Source organism: Eleutherodactylus coqui, chromosome 4 (genome assembly GCF_035609145.1).
Source record: "Eleutherodactylus coqui strain aEleCoq1 chromosome 4, aEleCoq1.hap1, whole genome shotgun sequence".
In the NCBI taxonomy this organism is placed as follows: Eukaryota; Metazoa; Chordata; class Amphibia; order Anura; family Eleutherodactylidae; genus Eleutherodactylus; species Eleutherodactylus coqui.
Window position 1 is genome coordinate 73,806,242 of NC_089840.1, and position 21,072 is coordinate 73,827,313.

Sequence of the window (21,072 nt, forward strand, 5' to 3'; positions counted from 1 at the left end):
ATTACAAGGGGCAGACAACAGTGTAAAATAGAGAAAAGTGTCATACTAACTTTTTCAATGGCCTTCCGCCTCCATCGCTGACACCTTGGTCCAATCCCAGAAGAGACAGCACTGGTCACAAGCCATTCATCACTCACATGACTGCTCATCAATTACTGACCTAGGTGGGCATCTGTGCATGAACGACATGTGACCACTGAAGTCAGTGATTTGCTGGGCAGTCACGTTAGCAATGAATGCCAGGTGACAACTGGACTCTCTTTCAGAATCAGACCAGCAAAGAAGGGTGAGTATTGCTTTTTTTTCCTTTATTCTACAGCTTTATCTGCTCCCTGTAAGTTTAAAAAAAAAAATCCTTCAAGTAAATGTGCAGCCTTAAGAGTTGTTTCACACAGTGGCGGATTAAGGAAACCAAAGGCCTGGGGCTATTCACACAACTTGGTTCCACTACGTCGACAGAAAATCCACTGTGTGTGTGAAAATACCCAACTAGTCCCAATATGATTGCCCCTAAGGCCTCCCTCATACAGGCGTTTACAGATACGCAGCATTTTTCAGCGCTCCTTTCACTGCAGTTTCAGCAGCGCTGGCATGCATTTTGTGCTGAAAAAGAAGCCAAGGAACCTAAGAAAGAAAAATCTATATTCACCTAGCAGGTGCCATCCGGGTCCCTGACGCTGCTGTTCGGAGCTCCAGGCAGGCTGCCAGGCCACTTGTCAGCGCTGATACAGCATCTTTTGCTAGTGATGAAGTTTGAAGATCCCGCCTCCAGCAAGAGATTGTGCTGGATGCACCAATCACAGCCATTCATTGAATGGCTGTTTTTGGTTCAACAAATGCTGGCTCTGATTGGCTGAGCCCGCTTTCGAGGAACCAATCGGAGCAATTTCTTGCTGGAGGCGGGGTCTTCAAAAGATGCTCTATCAGTGCTGACAAGTGTCCGGCAGCCTACCCAGAGCTCAGGAGAGCAGCGGCAGGGACCCGGACAGTGCCAGCTAGGTGAATATTGATTTTTCTTTTTTTTAGGTAGTGTATCTAGCGCTTGCGTTTAATGCTGCCAAAAATGTGGTACCAAATTGCCATATTTTCAGCAGCACTGAAACCGCTGCCTATTTATTTCAATGGGCAATGCAAGGCTGAAAATGGCCAAAGATAGAACATGCATCGCTGCCAAAGCGCAGCGTTAAAGACGCTTGTGTGAACCGCCCCACTGAAATGAATGAGAACATTGTACAGCGGTTAGCGCAGCACTGAAAAGCCAGCACTAAATGCTGTACAAAAATGTCTGTGTGAGGGAGGCCTAAGGGTATGTTCATATGTATCAGATTTGGTGCTGATTTTGACATGGACCCGCAGCAGAATTCTTCCTTCAATTCAAAGGGTAAAATCTGCTGTGGATCCGCATCAAAATCTGCACCAATAGTGCAGATTGTGATGTAGTTTTTGGTGTGGATTCACACCAGACTCTGCTGTGTGAATCTACCCTAAGGGCCCCAAATGGTCTCCTACTCAGTAGTAATGCTCTACATAGGCTCCCAATCAATAATGCCCCTCACTTGCCCCCACTCAGTGATAATGCCCCTTATAGGACCACTTTCAGTAATAATGCTTCATATAGATTTCCACTGAGGAATAATGCCTCATATAGGCTCCCGCTCAATAAGAATGCCGCCATATAGGTGCCTATTCATTAATAATGCCCTCACAGCCTTCACAGTAATAATGCTTCACATAGGCCTCCACTCAGTAATTATTCCCCTTACAGGTCCCCACTCAGTAATAATACCCCCTACCGGTCACCACTCAGTGATAATGCCCCATATAGGTGCCAGCCCCCCTCCCTCCACTCAGTAGCGGTGTATAATAGTAAAAAAAAATATACTCACCTGTGCCACTTCTCCAGCTAAGTGATCCCAGAGGCCAGTTCCTGGCTGCAGCGATCACATGTACGTGTTACAGGATCGCTCTGTCCGGGAACTCAATGGGTGAGCAGTGCGGCAAGCGCAGACTTTTTTATTTAGTGGATTGCATAGGGGCTGGAAGGGCGAACCCTAATGACAGCCGCTTCAAACTTGATTTGCAATGCTAAAACAACATTTTTAATGACAGTATATTACAAGATTGGTGAGACTCACGTAGCCTATTAGATGAGCAAATTCAGCCCATAATAAGAATCATTTCCAACACAGGAACAGTGTCCAACGGGTCTTATTGTGCTTGAGAAAGGAGCCGTGAGAGCTCCGAAACGCGTTGCACTACTTTGTCCTGTTCAGTAAATCTCCACTTATTCAAGTCATTACCGACAAGTCTTTTCACCTCATTCCATGAGTTAGTACACGTGACCATAGCCACGTATGGCCTTTTGACAAGGTGTTCCGTCCTGAGGTTACCCTGAGCGCAGGAATTTTTCTTTTTTTCCATTTCTAACAAAATATGCTCGTCACGTACAACACACATCATCTCTGATTTTATGACATTCCGGAATACCAATCCGTTCAGATTTTTAAAACGCAATCATGTTCCAGATTGCAAGAAATATACAGTCCTACAAGCACTTCCTTCCCCCTCATTATACAGATGTCATTTTGTAGTTTGCTTCAAGACAAGCGATTTTATTTCTTTGAGTTTGCAACATTTTTTTAACAGGATTTCAAGAGATTTCTGTGTTTTGTATACAATTTTCACTATTAATTTCTCAACTGTTTTGTTGTTTAACTAAACAGGAAAATCGGATGATGCATCACACTATGAGGGCGCTGCAAAGTGAGCTGGATAACCTGAGAGCGGACAACATCAAGCTCTACGAAAAGATTAAATTCCTGCAAAGTTACGCGGGCAAAGTGAGTTTTTTTCCCAGGTTTTTCTGATTTCCAGAATAATCTCGCAACAGAAGCCTTTCACATGACATTATGGGACTAAAGGGCTGAATCATCTATTGCTCTCCACTACTAACACTGATCCACCTTTTAAGACTAAAGAGGTCACTACTCTAAATCCAAAGAGCCACATAATCCTGTATGTGTAAACTACATTACATACGTTTCCAAAACTAGACACTTTAACCCCTTAGTACCTGACATACTTTGGACTGTAGTGACCAAACATGGTTTAGTAATGTTTTAACGCCCATAACGTTTTTCATGCTTTTTTATCTTTTTTTGCGTCAGTTACGTTTTTATGCCTGTGTTATTACTGCTATAATTGCCTACTAAAATCAAAGATATGTAAATGGTCCTACGATGCGCCCATACACTTTGTGGTCACGCCACAGTAACCACACGTGGTTCACTGGTAATTCCTTTGCCGTACCTGTACTAGCACCTTATTGATATGAGTGGAGTCAAACATTTGGTTCTATTCCAATTTTTTTTTTTTTAAACTCGTTTTATTGACAGGTTAACAACATATCAGGTACAATAACAGAACATTGTGCAGTACATAATCTTGAGTATGATGTATAAGCCGGTCGGGCCTGTGCTTTACAGTGTACATCATGTCTGGCGTTTCATTGGTCAGAAGTAATAGGGGGGTTGGCTAGAATTAAAAAGAACACAAAATGCCATGGGGTGGGTGGGTATGTGAGGGAGACTGGACGTGGCGAGGGGTCTATACGGGAAGATGTAGCCGTGCTGAGGCATATTTTAAAGCATATGTCTGCTATAGGAGTCGCCATAAGTAGGCATGTATACCTTTACACCAAATTATAATTATTAACCGGTTATGTTGCGGTACGGAGCCGGGGCCATCAAGGTGCTTTCTTCCCTTTTAAAAAAAGGGGGGGGGGGAGGAGGTATGTTATTGCACTCCGGGTGGCCGACCGAGCACGGGGCAGACTCTCCCGATTCCACCACGACCCCCCCGGAGACTTTACCGTCTTTGTAACGCTGATATGGCCGATGAAAGCGGCTGCGGAGGGAACAGGGTCAGTGAGGAGTCGCACCATTGACCCCACACCTTTTGGAATTTGTCCGGGCATTTGCGGGCTTTGTATACTATATTGTTGTAGGGTATGATCGAGTTTGTGGTTTTCTTCCACATTGTCACGGTCGGGCCTCTCTGGTCCATCCATCTCATTGCGATAACTTTCCTGGCTATAAACAGGACTTCCCGTAGGAATATTCTGTGGTAGTGTTGCCACTGCTCCTCATCAAGGATTCCGAAAAGGCAGGTTTCTGGGGTGGCGGGGACCGGGATATCGAGGACCGCGGAGAGCACATTTATAACTTCGTCCCAGTATGATCGGATCCGCGGGCAGTCCCAGATCATATGCCAGAAATCGGCGTATGTGCAGGTGCATCTAATGCAATGCGTGGATGGGGTCCTGCCCATCTTATGTAGTCTCGCCGGGGTGAGGTAACATTGATGAACTATGTACAGTTGGGTCAATTTATTATTTGCTGAGGGGGAGACAGATAGAGGCGATTCCAATATCTCTTGGAAGGTCTCTTCCGTCAGCGTTGGAATCAAAGATTTCCACTTAGTCAGGGTGGGAGGGATTTCCCTAGCAGCTTTTGAAGTTGTTAGGTGGGCATATAGTGTCGAAATGAGTCCTCGGGGCCCCCGTGATTTTAATATTCCGATTAACGGGTAATGAGATATGGTACTACTCATTGGCGGGAACTGCGTCTGGAGCGCATGACGGATCTGTAGGTATTTGTAGAAATGGGATCGGGGTATTTGGTATTGGGCCTGGAGTTGCTCGAAGGATATCAGGATATTAGAATTATAAAGGTCTCCTAGGTGAGCTATCCCATGCTGCTCCCATACCTCTAGGTCTGTTAATAGCCGCAGTTCCCCTAGCCCTCTATTCCAATTTTTAATCAAGTCTAATGCATTGTTCTGTTTTCCCCCACTAGGGAGGTAAGAGTGATGACACCGAGCTTCGTTACTCCTCCCAGTATGAAGAACGACTCGACCCATTCTCCTCATTTAGCAGGAAGGTAAGTTCTCTGGTCAGCTATCCTACATTAATATATTCTAAAGCTGGTTCAGAATATAGCGTAGGCATTTGCTGCCACAAAATATCTATCTCTAGATGTGTCACCCTTCACTAGTTTCCTCATCCATGAAATGCATCACCCAGGTCATCCTGAACACACAGTTCCATCTAGAATAAGACTCTAATGCTGCACAATCTGCTGTGTTATAATGGTGGCCTATGGTGCAGATTCTTTACTGTAATGCATGTCTACTCATGATATGGGACAAGCCATATGGCCTCTATTTTGTATCCCCTATCTCAATTGTCACCTTTTTTCTTCTCCTAGTAGTTTCTTGGAAGCTGCAGGATGTGCGGGATGAATCTGAATTATTGCCTAATGAAATATGACCAGAAAATAAAAAATCCCCAAAAAATAAAATGTTTTCCATTGTGGTAGCATAGAAGAGCCGACCTGCTTACTGTGAATAAAGGCAGGTGGCTCGGAACGATCCTCAGCACCACTTTACCTCCAATCACTAGTGATTATCGACAGGGTGACCTGTCAAGCATCCATTGCCGGATAGATTGTCCCATGTAAATGCACCCTAAAATAGAAGCTTTAAAGAAGTCCATGCATGTGGTTGTCATAAAAGGTTAAAGCAGTGAACGCTCAGAGACTAGGGTGCTTCAGAGGGTATTTTCCATCCATGTGCTATCCATGTGTTTCACAGACAGTATATGGACCCATTTTAGGGTATGAGGCTATACACATGAGCACTTTATTCACATGGACCAATTTACAGACCTCAGAAGGATGGAATGCTGAGTCAACCTTGAGTCAGCTACCTGAACCAAGCGAGGATTGAACTCACAACCTTTAGGTCATGAGCATGAGCTTAGGACTTCATTTCTGCTGCCTTAACACTCTAGGGCACACGAGGCTCTTAAAGGACATGTATCAATGGCACATTATAAAGAGAGTCCTATCTGAGTGCTCATAGTACCTTCTGCTTTTGTACTCTCTGATCATCTTGTCTGCAGGGCCCGCCCTATCAGGACTTATCCTATTAGGAAATATGCAGTTCATAATGGTGACCTGGATAAATTCTTCATGAGCGAGAACACAGAACCATTAACAAGTAGTGCCTCATGCCCTGTTAGACGCGGGCCACCCATGTCTTACATAAACTGTAATTCTTCTGAATAGCTGCCATGTAGTACTACCTTCGAATCTAGTGTATTACAGTACTACAGCCAGTATAGTCTGTCTGGCCTCAACTTTTCCTAACCAAATCAGCAGTCTTTGAGGGTCTTGTGAACAAGATCTGTGTCAATCTGCTAATTACGGCCACAACTGCTATATTAAAGGGGTTATCTAGGAGGAGCCTTGTGTGGCGCAGAATGCTAAGGCAGCAGAAGTGCAGTCCTAAGCTCCGGCTCACGACCTGAAGGTTGTGTGGTTGAGGTAGCCCGCTCAAGGTTGACTCGGCCTTCCATCCTTCAGAGGTCAGTAAAATGAGTACCCAGCTTGCTGTGGGGTAACAGATAAGTGGGGTAGGCAATGGCAAACCACCCCACATAACAGTCTGCCAAGAAAACGTCACAATGCGACGTCACCCTAGGAGTCAGTCATGTCTCAGTGCTTGCACCAGGGGACTTTACCTACCTATAATGAGACAACCTTTTTAAAGCATCCACTGTTTCAAGATATGCAGCATTTCTGCAGCAGTAATTCTCCTACTAAATGTCATAATGTAGCTTTCAAACTGCTTTCTGACATTGTGCATAACCAATAAAATGTGACTGCAGGTTTTATGTTTCACTCTTCATCAGCTCATATATTGTACCAATGTAAATGTTGGTAAAGGGTTATTTCAGGACAAGGATATCCATGTATGTTATCACTACTAAACCTGCACATAAGATAATGCAATTGATTTTTAATGGTTGTGAGTTGCTGTTTGCTTGCGCAGTTCTAGTTCTGAAATGTAAGCAGAGGTTTATAGATCTTTTCCACAATAATAAGCGTGCAGATTTACTTAGTGGTTTCAATGTTTCTAGCATAAAACCACAGGATGTTTCCAAAAAGATTTTTGATGGAATGTGTTTCCGAGATTTGTGTATATAGAAGACATTTGTCTTTCCATACACAATATAAAAGCTTTTCCTTTACCATTTATTGCCCTCTATTGATTGTTGCACTTAAATTGTTATTTACTAGTTTTCTCAATCAACCAATGGATTTTCTAAACCCAATTTGGCACAAGCTCAGACTCTGAAACTACCGCTGCCATAGAAGGGAAAATCTACTTGTGGTTTGCCACAGCATCATGAAGGAATAACACTGAGCGGGCCAGGATAAGCTCTTCCAGGTCTGGTTCATAATGCAAAAAAAACCCTTTTATCCAGCATCCCATTAATTCATAGTGCACAAAATTATTTGCTGCTTTCATGGTCTCTGTGAAACAAAATGGTCCACCCTTAATGGGATTGTGTCATCAGAAAATGACCTATTTCATAAATTATATTTTTGGGGTTAAACGTATTTAAAAAAAAATTTTAATGATTTTTTTTTGGTCGGAATCGGTACTTTAAGAAAAAACAAACTGAAAATCCTACATCTTACACGCTGACTGCAGAGCCTAGTAGGCTGATACTTCCTGATCTGTAAAGAAAGCTTTACAGCAGTCATCTAACTAACATCACAGGCAGGATTACACTGAAAGGTGACGCCTATATGTACATTACACAGTAGGTATAAGTTGTGACTATTTACTCCCCCTCCCTGTAAAATGATCTCTGCACAGGTCACAGAGCACGTTAACCCCTTGAGTGGCACGCCCGGAAAAGTTCCGGCCGAGCTCCACTGCTCATAGCGACATAGCCCGGAAGATTTCCGGGCTGTGTATCACTATGGGAGCTGCAGAGCACAATGCCACAAGTTGTGACAGTGTGCTCTGCCTGCACAGACCCACAGAGAACAAAGCAAGGGCTTTGAAAAACCAGCAGAAGATATTGCCGGCATATCGGCAATGTCCTGCTTTGTTTACAGGTTGCCATAGAGACCATCGGCTTGTCAGAAGCAAGCCGATGGTCTCTGTGGCAGGGAGAGCTTGGTGCTTGGCTGTGAGAGGACAGCTAGGTACTAGCTCTTACAGCAGAGATCAGAGAAAACCTCCGATCTCTGCTGTGTTAACCCTTTACATGCTGCAGTCTATGTGACTGCAGCATGTAAAGGGCTGTCACTGCAGCATGTAAAGGGCTGTCACCATCGGACCCCTGGAATGTGATCAGGGGTCCTGATGGGTCCCTGTGGAAGTCCCCTAAAGGGACAAAAAAAAATACAAAAATTTTAAAAAATTAAAAAATAAAAAAGGAAAAAAATTATTAAAAAAATAAAAAAAACACTTGTCTCCCTTTACTTTGTAAAAAATCAAAAATACAATCACACATGTGGTATCCATGTGCGTCGTAATGACCCAGAGAAGGAAGTTAATACATTATTTAACCCCTTAATGACATGGCCCCTTTTTTCTTTTTTCCCCATTTCTTTTTTTCCTCCCCCCTGTTTAAAAAATCACAACTTGTCCCGCAAAAAACAAGCCCTTATATGGCCATGTCAATGGAAAAATGAAAAAGTTATGGCTCTTGAGACGCAACTGCAAAATTAGTTGAAATTCAATGATTAGACCATCTTAAAAAACCTGCCCTGGTGGGCACGACAGGGTGGTAGGAAACCTGCCACTCAAGGGGTTAATGGGGTCCCTTCATGTAAATTGCCCATGAGACTGCTGTAAAATACATTTTCTAAATGCTGTTAAATGAAGCTAAAGCAAGATAGTGATGCAGTTCCTTTAACTCCTTAAGGACATGGCCCTTTTTTTTTTTTTTTTTTAGTTTTTTTGTCCCCCTTTTAAAAAATCATAACTTTTTTATTTATCCATCGCTGTCGCTGTATGAAGGCTTGTTTTTTGCTGGACGAGTTGTATTTTTTATTGGTACTATTTAATGTGTCACATAATGTCCTGAAAACGTTTTAAAATTTCTAAGTGGAGTAAAATGAAAAAAAAATAAAATTCCGCCAAATGTATATTTGTTTTATTATTTAGATTATTTTATTATAAACATGGCAAAAGGTTGGTTGTTTGTTTTTTTAACTTTTATTACTTTTGATTTTTTTAATAGTTAGTAAAACTTTTTAAAACTTCTTTTTACTTTTTATTTTAGTCCTAAGAGGGAATAAGAACTTTCACTGCTTTGATCGCTTCTGCAGTATAGAGTAATGCCATAGCATTACATTATACCTCGATAATTGAGGAAGATCCGCAGCAGACAAAGAGATGATGTAAAAAATGTTCTTTTATTCCAATTCCATAAAAATAGATGGTACAGGCAGCGACGTTTCGACCATTACTGGTCTTTATCAAGCATGTTTGATAAAGACCAGTAATGGTCGAAACGTCGCTGCCTGTACCATCTATTTTTATGGAATTGGAATAAAAGAACATTTTTTTACATCATCTCTTTGTCTGCTGCGGATCTTCCTCAATTTTCAAGTTTTGCAATATATAAAGGTTGGTCCACCTTTACTGATCGGCTGTGCAGAGAATTCTTCCCCATGTTTGGGTATTGAGAGCGGTGCTGCGGGATTCTTCTCTTTACATTATACCTCGATGTGACAGGAATTCTGCCATTACACCCGCACAGCAACATGCAAAGTCATCGCGGGGGGGCCGTACGGGACCCTCAAACATCTGTCGAGGCATTTAAATGCCGCTGTCAGAATTGACAGCGGCATTTAAAGGGTTAATAGCTCCGATGAGCTGCACGGCTTATGGGAGCTATTGTGGGAGGGTGTCGGCTGTGAGAAACAGCCGGTAGTCGCGATGTATGGAGCAACATTGCCCACGAACTCCCTGCATACATACCCTGAAGCTACAGGATGTAACTTTACGTCCTGTAGTGTTAAGGGGTTAAGTACTGCTCAACTTAAATAAAAGTTCACAATTTGCAGGTTTTTCTTAAATTTTTTTAAGCCAGAGCTGGAGTGAAGTATAATTTGAAAGCACAGATTCTCCTTATATTTGGATCCCATAATAATATATTTTTTTGCATGGGCTGTATCTGGTATTGCAACTTAACCCCATTGAATTGAATGAAGTTAAACTGACATACCATTACCAAGAAACTCGCCAGAGGCAAGAGAATAGCCAAACACAAAATAACAAAATAAAAAATTGCACTTTATTAACATATATGTGCTCAAAAAAGGACAAAGACACTATAAAAAAAAAGGAGTAGGTGGCTGAACTAGATCTTGACTATGTCCATAGAGGAACTAAGTGTACGTTAGCTAGGCAAGCTGAAAGGGTATGATACAAAATTTTATTGGTAATTGTTTGTTTAGCCAGTTATACCCTAGAGCTGTCTACTTTCCTTACAAACTGCAATACTAGTCACAGACTATGGACAAGAGTGGTGCTGTCTCCTAGAAATTAATAAGACTTTATTTTTTCACCTTATATAACCCCTTTAACATCTTTCGGACAAGTGCCATACATGAAGGGGTGCTCGTCATTGTATAGAGTAGGCTTGGGAGGCTAGCCCCATCTGTATAAGTAGTGAAAGTTGGCTGTCATGAAAAAAATTGAATATAAAGTGATCAGAAAGTCGTATGTACCCCAAAATGTTTCCAATAAAAACTACACATTGCCTTAAAAAAAACATGCCCTCGTATCAGCCCACTAACGGAAAAATTAAAATTGTTATGGCGATAGCTGTTTTTTTAAAGGTTTTTTAAAAATCTTTAAGCAATGACAACTTAAAAAAACTATATAGCTTTGGTATCGCTGTAATCATACTGACCCCTAGAAAAAGAGATAACGTCATTTTTACTGCACCATGAACACTGTAAAAACACACCCACAAAAAGGTGAAATTGTGTTCTTTTTACCATTTTAGCCCACTTAGGATTTTTTTTTAAAGTTTTCCAATACGTTATATGATGTTATATAGTTATATTGAGCAATACAACTTCTTTCACAAAAAGGCCCTCATGTAACTATATTGCCAGAAAAATAATAAAGTTATGCTTTTTTTGAAAGTGGGGATGGAAAAAATGAAAATTATATAATTAAAAAAGCCTCCATGCCAATCCAAATAAAAACAGGAGTCCCTTGTCCCCCTCAGCCTGTCACTGCTCTCCCCACAGTGATGCTAGAATGAATGGAGTGCTGACCGCACATGTGTAGTTGGCGCTCCATTCATTTCAATGGGGTTGACAGAAATACCTGAGAGCTAACCACTTGGCTATCTCTGGCAGTCCCATTGAATGGAGAGGCAGCGCAGTTGACTAACCGTTGCTCCATTTACTCTCCTTCTCACTGCAGGGGTGCAGTAAGCCATCAGTGAGGAGGATGGGAACAGGAAACTCTTGAGAATATTAGGTGTCTCAGTGGTGAGAACCCCAGCAATCAGAAAGTTATTCCCTATCCTGTGGATAGGAGCTAATTTGTGATCCTGGTACAACCCCTTTAACAGCTTAGTGACCAAACCTGTTTCCAAGCCATGTGTCACTTTGAGGCCTTAGTCACATGGGCGTTTTTTCCCGCGATTTGCGGATCGCATGACGGATGTGCATCCGCAAATCGCGTGACCGGGGCTGGAAAATCGCCCGAAAAAACTGCTCCTAGCCGCGTTTCAATAGAAACAGGCCTGAGCTGTCCAGCGCATTGAATTCAATGGAGCCGGCAATACAGCCGGCTCCATTGAAAGCAATGCACTGCGGGCGATCTCACGATGAATTTTCGGGAAGGGCTTAAATATATAAGCCCTTCCCTGCAATTCATCCAGAAATGTGTAAAAATAAAAAATATATATATACTCACCTGGTCCCAGCAGACGGAGTTTAGCCACAGCCGGTGGCAGTTCTCCTGAACTGCTCTGAGTAGTATTCAGCAGCCGAGGATTTAAAATCCCCGCCTGCTGAATGAGCTGCCTCTGATTGGTCACAGCCTCATGAATTCATGAATGGGTGAGTGAGTGCTGCCTCTGATTGGCTCAGCGCAGGGACCAATCAGGGGCAGCTCTCAGCTGTCATTCAGGAATGAATTCATGAATGGGTAAGTGAGAGCTACCTCTGATTGGTGAGGCTGTGACCAATCAGAGGCAGCTCATTCAGCAGGCGGGGATTTTAAATCCCCGGCTGCTGAATACTACTCAGAGCAGTTCAGGAGAACTGCCGCTGGCCGCGGCTGAACTCCGTCTGCCGGGACCAGGTGAGTATATATATTTTTTTTTGTTTTTACACATTTCTGGATGAATTGCAGGGAAGGGCTTATATATTTAAGCCCTTCCCAAAAATTCATCCCGCGCTTGCCGGCAGCCCATTGCTTTCAATGGAGCCGGCTGTATTGCCGGCTCCATTGAATTCAATGGGCAAACATCGTTCTTCTCTGCCACAGCTGTTACAGCTGTCGCAGAGAAGAATGATTTGTCTTCTATATGTTCTCAATGGGGTCGGCGCTGCTGCCGCCGGCCCCATTGAGCGCATATAGAGAAGAGAACAGGAATCGCAGATAGGTGCGATCTGCGATTTCTGTTTTATAATTTATCGGACAAGCGCATAAAAAGCACTCATGTGTCCAATACCATTGCAAAGCAATGGTTTTATAAAATCGCCGGACGCATGCGCATGCGCAAATCGCGCGAAAAAACGCCCGTCTGACTGCGCCCTAACATAGAATAACTCCGTAAAGGTTTTGCATATCCAAGTGATTCTGAAATTGGTTTTTGCCACATGTTGTACTTCTTTTAGGTGGTAAAAATAGACTGGTAGAATTTGTGTATATTTATTAAAAGCTCCAAAATTGAGAAAATGTAAAAAAAATTATCATTTTTTTCACATTTTCAAATGCAATATCTCAAATATGTGCAAAGATAATATAGAAATTTTTGATCAGATTTGTATTTCCATCTGTTAACTTTATTCTGGACGCACATTAGAAAAACTGAAGTTTTTTTTTAGGAGACATACAAATTTAACATTAATTATTATGATAGATATCCCCACAAATTATTATTACCCCCGCCATTTTAAAAAATACACCCTTAATGTATTCACTAAGAAGTGTGATGAGTATTTTGACCCCACAGTTTCTTTTCAGGAATTAATGCAATTTCATGCAAATATGTCATTTTAAAGACAGGATTTTTTCCTATAGTGCACATGAAAATGAGGATTTGCACCCCAAAATGGATACCCCTGTTTGTCCCGTGTTCAGAAACATACCCATTGTGGCCCTAATCTTCTGTCTGTTTGCACAACGGGGCCCAAACCGAACAGAGCATCAAGCCTTAACTGTCTTTTAACTTTTACGTGATCGCCGTTATCCATTGGATAATGATGATCACGTGACTGGAAACCATTCACAGCGGCCCTTGGTTACTGCTCCAAGCTTTTGGCTACCTTTAGTAGCCAGGAGTAAGATTGTAAATTTCCCATTCCCTCCCCAGCTTCTGCGCTTGCGTTCGCCGTCCTAGTGAGGGGCGCATGCCCCGAAGCTGGAAAAAATGTCAGCAGATAAGGATCCTGTCGGGGGACATCGCAGCAGGCCTTAGGTAAGTAATTTCACCTCCCCTCATGGTTTGGATCCGTGACGTGAGGTGAAGCTTTAGGTTTTTTTTTACCATCACGTGAGCAAGAACCGCGTACTGCAGCCCCCCATGAGATCCCCAGGCTCTCAGTTACATTTAGTAGCCAGGAGTGGGGAGATTTTAAATTACCCTGGCAATCTTCGGCTTTTGCACATGCATCTGATATATTGGCGATGGGCACGTGCGCAGAAGCCAGGGTAAGGTCTGCGGATAAATCCATGGGCCTAAGGTACGTAATTTCATCTCTCCTCACGGATATGATCCATGAGGGGAGATGAAACAAACTTTTTTTCTTACTTTTTTTTAAAACTTTACATGATCGCTGTTATCCATTGGATAATAGTGATCATGTGACCAGGAACCACATACAGCGGTGCTTGGTGACAGCTCCATGCTCTTGGCTACTCATACTTTTTATGTCCTTGGGGATTAAAGCCCAGCAAAGCAGGATGTAAAAAGGCAATGGAGTGGTCCCTAATGGATTAACAAATAATGTTGTTTTGTTAAACACCTTGTGCAGTAGACACTATGGACCTCAGGTATAGGAAAAAGTGTCCATCTCATGGCAATCAGAATCCATGCTTACAACTGAGTTCTGTAGAAAACAAGGCCATCTATTTGAGGCAGTTTTGATACCTATTACCGCGGAATTTCTGCCCTTGGAAGCTGCCATAGGATTGCGTTAACAAACGCAATCCTATGCAGACTGCCGCGATTTGGCCGCGCGAAATCTCACGCGGCAAACAAATCGTGGTATGCTCTATTTCTATGCAGGGCTCGCAGAGCCCCACACAGAAACGTCACTCACCGGCCGCCGGACCCGCTCTGCACATGCGCCGGCTGCCCAGCAGCCGGCACATGAAAGAGCCGGGGCCGCGGGAGAGGTGAGTGCCCGCGCTGCTCTCTGCAGACGCTCGGGTTGGGTCCGGTCCCGCTGTGAGAATTTTTTGCAGCCGGATCCGACCCGGCCGTCTGCAGGCGGCCTTAATCTCTTTACACAAACTCTAATGGTGCGTTTAGACAGGAAGATTATCGTTCAGACGCTTTGTTTGAACATGAGCAAATGACTGCAAGAATTGTGCAGTTCTTGTTCGTTGTTTAGTTTCAATCAACATAAGAATAAGCACTGGCTTGTTAACTCGTCAGGCATAGAATTGTAGAGTTGGAAGGGACCTCCAGGGTCATCTGGTCCAACCCCCTGCTCAATGCAGGATTCACTTAATCATCCCAGACAGATATTTGTCCAGCCTTTGTTTGAACACTTCCGTTTAAAGAGAACTTACCACCTCCTGTGGCAACCTGCTCCACTTGTTGATTGCCCTCACTTTTTAAACACTAATTTTTCAATGTTTCACATCGGAATGTGAAACACTGAATGATAAGTGAATGACAACTGCACGATTCTCAATTTGAATCGTGCAGCCTAAACAGGCGGTGTGAGTGTAGATGAGTTGGTGACAACGTTACCAGCTTGTTCGCTCGGGCAGACGAGATTTGTGAGATTCTCATCCCATGTAAAAGGGCCATTACTATAGTAATGCCAACTATGGACAGGCATCTATATTTCAATGTCTCACAAGTTGCTCACTAGGGTGCATTCAGCAAACCTCTTTCTACCTGAAGCACCATATGAATGACTGAACTCATTTGCAGTACTGACAAACAAGCCATTTTGGCCTTGCTCAGCGGAGTACTGCACTAGAAGTGGCTGATGATATGACACTATTTTATAGCATTGCTGTAAAATCCAAGTCCACATGAAAACATGGAGTTTGACTCTTGCATGAAGAAGTATTATATAATTTTCTCCAACTGTATCTGAATTATCTTTGTCTTCTGCATAGCTAAGAGATGCTGGATGCCAAGAACTAAGAGCAGCCATTACGGTGCCCATAGGGGTTGTCTTCCAGCTTTGTACAGACACTGGATGGCATAAAGAGAGAGATGATTTTAATATAATTTATAGAACCGTGTAAAAGGGTTGGAAACTGATATGAACTGTCAGTATGCCAACCGCCCATCACTGTATCCTTGAACTGTGAATAGTTCACTGTTGGCACTGTTCTGTTTGGCTGCCGACATTGTAATGCACTGTTGATGTTCTTGCTGTCCTAATATGCACTTTGCTCACAGGCTGCCGGCTGAGAAATTTATATTGTACACTGTTGATGTGGGGCCCAATTCTACGATTTACTATGTATGCCATTGACACAGTCCATGTCACATCCTTTGCACAGTCCTTTTTTTATCGCAGCAAATCTTTTCACATTTCCAGTTGCTTTTTTTATTTTATAGGAAAAATCTCTTTGCTTTAACCCATTAAGGACCACAGCTGAGGAGAAGGCAGGAGGGGTTTTTAACCCTTGTTGCCTTCTCCTTTCCCGAGTACACAGCGCTCAATGAGCACTATGTACTAAGACGTGTACTGTAGTCATGTAACACCCAGGATCCCCTGTTACAGCAGAGCGGCAGGGTCATAGCAGACCCTGATCAGCTCTGCCAGTGACTATTGTCATTACAGGGGATCTTTTTCCCTGTAGCTGAGACTCCTATGGATGCCCAAGTATCAAAAAATTAAATGTGAATGTCTCTTATATGACATCATGGGGAACATGCATGGTAAAAAAAAAAAATTACATAAATAAGTAAAACAAAATTACAGATTAAAATAAAAATATAACATAAGAAAGAAAATAACCCAAAGCCAACGCCAACACAAACCGTTGCATTATGCACCCTGTGGGCTTAGTCACATGGGCATTTTTTCGCATGATTTTTTGTGCGCATAATAAATTCATGAATGGGTGAGTGAGTGCTGCCTCTGATTGGCTGCATGCTGTGACCAATCAGAGGCAGCTCATTCAGCAGGCGGGGATTTGAAATCCCAGCCTGCTGAATACTACTGAAAGCAGTTCAGAAGAAGAGCTGGCCGGACGCGGATGAGCCCCGGCAGCTGCAGAGAGGTGAGTATTAATTTTATTTTTTACACTTTTTTAGGATGGTTTTTAGGGAAGGGCTTATATTTGAAGCCCTTCCACGAAAATGTAATACAGCGCTTGTCGGCAGCCCATTGTTTTTTAACCCCTTCATGACATGGCCTATTTTGGGCTTAAGGACGCAACAATTTTTGGCGGCTTTTCTTCTCCGTTTATCAAAAGTCATAACTTTTTTATTTTTCCGTCGACACGGCCGTATGAGGGCTTTTTTTTTGTGTGGCGAACTGTAGTTTTTATCAGTGCTACTTTTGGGTACATAGACTATATTGTAAAACTTTTTTTTTTATGATAGCAGGGAGAGAAAACGCATCAATTCTGCCATAGGTTTTTTTATTTCTTTTTTACAGCGTTGATCATGCAGCATAAATGAGACATTCCATTTTTTCTGCAGACCGGTACGGTTACAACGATACCAAAATTCTTACATTTTTTTTAGGTTTTCCCACTTTTCTGCAATAAAAACCCTTTTTTTTGGAAATCTTTTTTCTATTCTAAATCGCTGCATTCAAAGTCCTGTAACTTTTTTATTTTTTAATGTATGGAGCTCTATAAGGGCTTATTTTTGTGAGACGAGCTGTAGTTTTTTACTGGTACCATTTTGGGGTACATATGGCTTTTTTGAACACTTTTATTGCGTTTTTAGTGAGGCAAAATGCTAAACATTAGCATTTTGCCTCAGTTTTTTAGCGGTTTTTTCCGTGCACAGTCAAAACATGTGCAGCTTATTGTACGCGTCGTTACGGACGCGACAATACCAAATATGTGGGGTTTTATTTTTTTTTTACCTTTTTTTATGCTTATCTGAGAAAAAGCATAAAAAAATGGTCTTTTTACTCTTTTTTTACATTTTTTTAATTCATTTTTTTAATCTTAGTTTTTTTACACTGTTTGTGTCCCTCTGAGGGACTTTAACCACTGCCCTGATGATCGCTGTCATAAGGCATTGCAGAGTTATTGCTCTGCCATGCCTTATCGCTTATAGAGCGATCTCAGACATAGGCAATACAGGACGCCAGTGTCTGGCGTCCTGTTACCATGGTGACAGGCCGGGCTCTCGCGATGTTATCGCGAGAGCCGGCCAGAGACACAGAGGGAGTCTGCTCCCTCTGTGAACTTTTTCCCTGCCGCGATCTACTTAGATCGCGGCAGGGAAGGGGTTAACAGCAGGGGGCGCATCTCCGATGCCCCCCCACTGTTGCAGCGGGATGCCGGCTGTGACTGACAGCCGGCTCCCGCTGCGGGATAGCTCCGGATCATATGTGATCCCGCGCTATCTCCAGGACGTAAGTTTACGTCCTGTTGCGGGAAGTACCAGGCTCCCAGGACGTAAACTTACGCCCTGTAGCGGGAAGGGGTTAATGGAGCCGGCTGTATTGCCGTTTCCATTGAATTCAATGAGAGAAAATCGTTCTCCTCTGCCACAGCTGTGACAGCTGTGGCAGCGGAGAACAATCTTTAGTATATGTTCTCAATGGGGTCGGCGCTGCTGCCACCGGCCCCATTGAGCGCACATACACAGGAACACCAATTTGCACAGAACGCAGTTACATGTGTTCTGCAAATCGTTGTGTCCTATAATTTTCGCCGCATCCGATTAAAAAAACGGACATGTGACCGCTCCCATTGCAAAGCATTGGGTCTATATAGATTCGGATCGCAAACGCCCCTGCGACTAAGCCCTGTAATCCAAAACCCTACATATAATATATCAAAACGTTTGAAACAAAAAGCAGGAACCTGTTTCCCATACTTTATTTTAGCGTAAATATACTAATTTTAAAAAAAATAACTATAAATGTTAAAAAAAATATATTTTTTTTTAGTTTTATACTCCCAATAAAGCTTAAAAACAAACCAAAAAAATCAGTGAAAAAGATATAAAAAAAGACCTATATGTCACGGAAAAAAAATCGCTGTAAAAATAATTTTGGTAGTTGAAGGAAAAAAAATAGGGCCGTTAAACCACCACATGGGTAAAGTTTCTAAAAGTGTCTGGTCCTTAAGGTACAAAACAGCCTGGTCCTTAAGGGGTTAAAGGGGTTATCTGCTCTCTACCACTTTTTACAGTATTTATTTCTTTAGCTATAGAATAATAAGTGAAACAATTTTTTAATATATATGCAACGGTATTTAAAATCTTGCTCACATCTCTTTCTTTATACCAGCGCAGTGACCCTTATCTGCACAGTAGAGTGGAATAGCCTATAGACAGGTCTGTCCATAGTAATGGCCACCAGTCATGTGACCCCTGGTGTTCAACTCACACTGATCAGGTATCTAATAAGTGAATAGTAGATGACTGAGGAGCAGAACTCACACAGTATTACTACAGCAGCCTCATCATGTCAGTCAGGGTCCGTGGAGAAGCAGCTCTTATATTTTCTACCATTTTCTCTCTGTGTGTTTTTTTTTCAGTTGACTTTATTAACAACAGCATGACAACACCGCCTGGCCTGGGTACAGTTATGTCTGATGGGTTTTTTCTTGAACAGATGTTAATTAAGTTAACTGCTCAAAAAACATAATGGTCTCCAGGTGATGTTCTCTTGATGTTGTTAATTAAGTCAACTGAAAAACAAAAAGCACCCCACACAGAGGAGATGGTGGAAAATGTAATGGCTGCTTCTCCACGGACCCTGACAGACATGATGACGCTGTTGCAGTAATACTGTGTGACTTCTGCTGCTCAGTCATCTATTATTCACTTATTAGATACCTGATCAGTGTGAGTTGAGCATCGGGATCACATGACTGGTGACTAGACCTGTTCATGGGCTATAGCATTCTTCTGTGCAGATAGGGGTAGTGCTCTGGTATAAGAAGGGATATGAGCAGAACTTTAAATAATAATAATCTTTATATAACACCAACATATTCCGCAAACAAAACCACGGTTACAAGTAGTAACCAGTTGATGGAAACAGTAGGGGTGAGGGTCCTGCTCCAACAAGCTTACATACTACGAATAGTGGGGTGATACAGAAGGTAAAGGGGCTGGAGATGTGCACAGTATGGCGAGGTGGAGAGTGAGGGATTCTATACACATAGACAATGGTCAGGCCGTATAGTGGCTGAATCGGTGTGTGACTGCAGGGGGCGGTTGGTAATGGCTAGCAGGGATTGCAGTCGGTAGGACTGAGCTGGAATATGGTTTTCTCCAGCAGGCTTCAGGGTATTATGTAGCTTCCTAATTGTTTAGAAGCAGTATGCGCACACTGACCAAGTCAAACACGAGGTATCAGTCTCATGTCCAAAATGGCTCTTCTGGGAGAAACATCCAGACAGGCCCTTTTATTGAAAGACATAACACCTGCCCTTTATGGGCGTTTAACAGATTACATCAGTAACATATATATATTCTTATTCGCTGGGTTATATAGAATTCCCCGCCTCCCCCTCTCCCCACCTCTCTCAAGTAGGAGCCTTTGTCTTAATAACATGTGGCCAAACCTGAAACTGAAAGTAGATATCTCTTTGTTGAAGAAGATTCTGTGTGGGGGATAGGGAGGGACTGGGAAAACACTCAATATTGAATACAGGTATACATATAACACTATGACCTTTAACTCTTAGAGGCTGCTTGTGCAACTTATATATATATTCAGCTAACATTATACCACACATCTTTCACCATGTCATTGTCCAGCAGCTACCATGATGAAATTGTGTGGTCATTAACCTCCACAAAGTGAAAAGTCATTACAATAGCATAATACATTTGGTTTATACAAATCAATAGACATTTTATACTAACTAATTATCATGTCTACTACAGGACAGGGAGCATGTTATCAGGTGGAGTACATAGGGGTTTGTTTTAGGAGATGTGGTATGCCTCCCTGAAGAGGTGCATTTTTAGAGCACGTTTGAAGTTTTGTGTGTTAGTGATTACCCGGAGAGTTTTTGGTATCGCGTTCCAGAGGACAGCTGCTGCTCTGGAGAAGTCTTTGAGGCAGGAATGAGAGTTTTGAATTAAAGGAGTGCTTAATCTGATTTCGTTAGTGAAGTAGAGGGTTTGAGCTGGGTGGTGGATTGAGATGAGGGAAGCAATGTAGGGTGGTTTGGTGCTGTGGAGGGCCTTGTGGATCAGGTTAGTGAGTTTGAATTAGATTCTGTATTTGATGGGCAGTCCGTGCAGCAACTGGCACAGGGCAGAGGTGTCAGAACAGGAAAATGAGTCTGGCACGGGGGAGGCCGATCAGCAGCGAGTTGCCGTAATCGAGCTGAGAGAGTGGATGAGAGCAACGGTGATTATTTTTAGCTTGTCAACGGTGAGAAAGCGCGGATTCTTGAGGTGCAGCTGACATATTTGGGTTGGATGTAGGGGATAAAGGAGAGATCGGAATCGAATATAACCCCAAGACAGTGGGCGTGCTGTCTGGAAGTTTTGGTGGCGCAACACACTGAAATGGAGATGTCAGGATGAGGTTAGTTAGTAGACGGTGGAAACACACGTAGGTCAGTTTTTGAGAGGTTCAGTTTTAGGTAGAGAGAGGACAT

The 21,072-nt window shown here is 42.7% G+C and overlaps 1 protein-coding gene across 1 annotated transcript in view; it reads left to right on the forward strand.

Moving 5' to 3' along the window:
• The window catches only part of CUX1 (cut like homeobox 1), a 378,084-nt gene that overhangs the window by 347,090 nt on the left and 9,922 nt on the right, over positions 1-21,072 (forward strand). The window contains exons 18-19 of the mRNA XM_066599650.1: positions 2,724-2,840; positions 4,857-4,940. Coding sequence (XP_066455747.1) covers positions 2,724-2,840; positions 4,857-4,940 — 201 coding nt within the window. The remainder of the gene's footprint in view (positions 1-2,723; positions 2,841-4,856; positions 4,941-21,072) is intronic.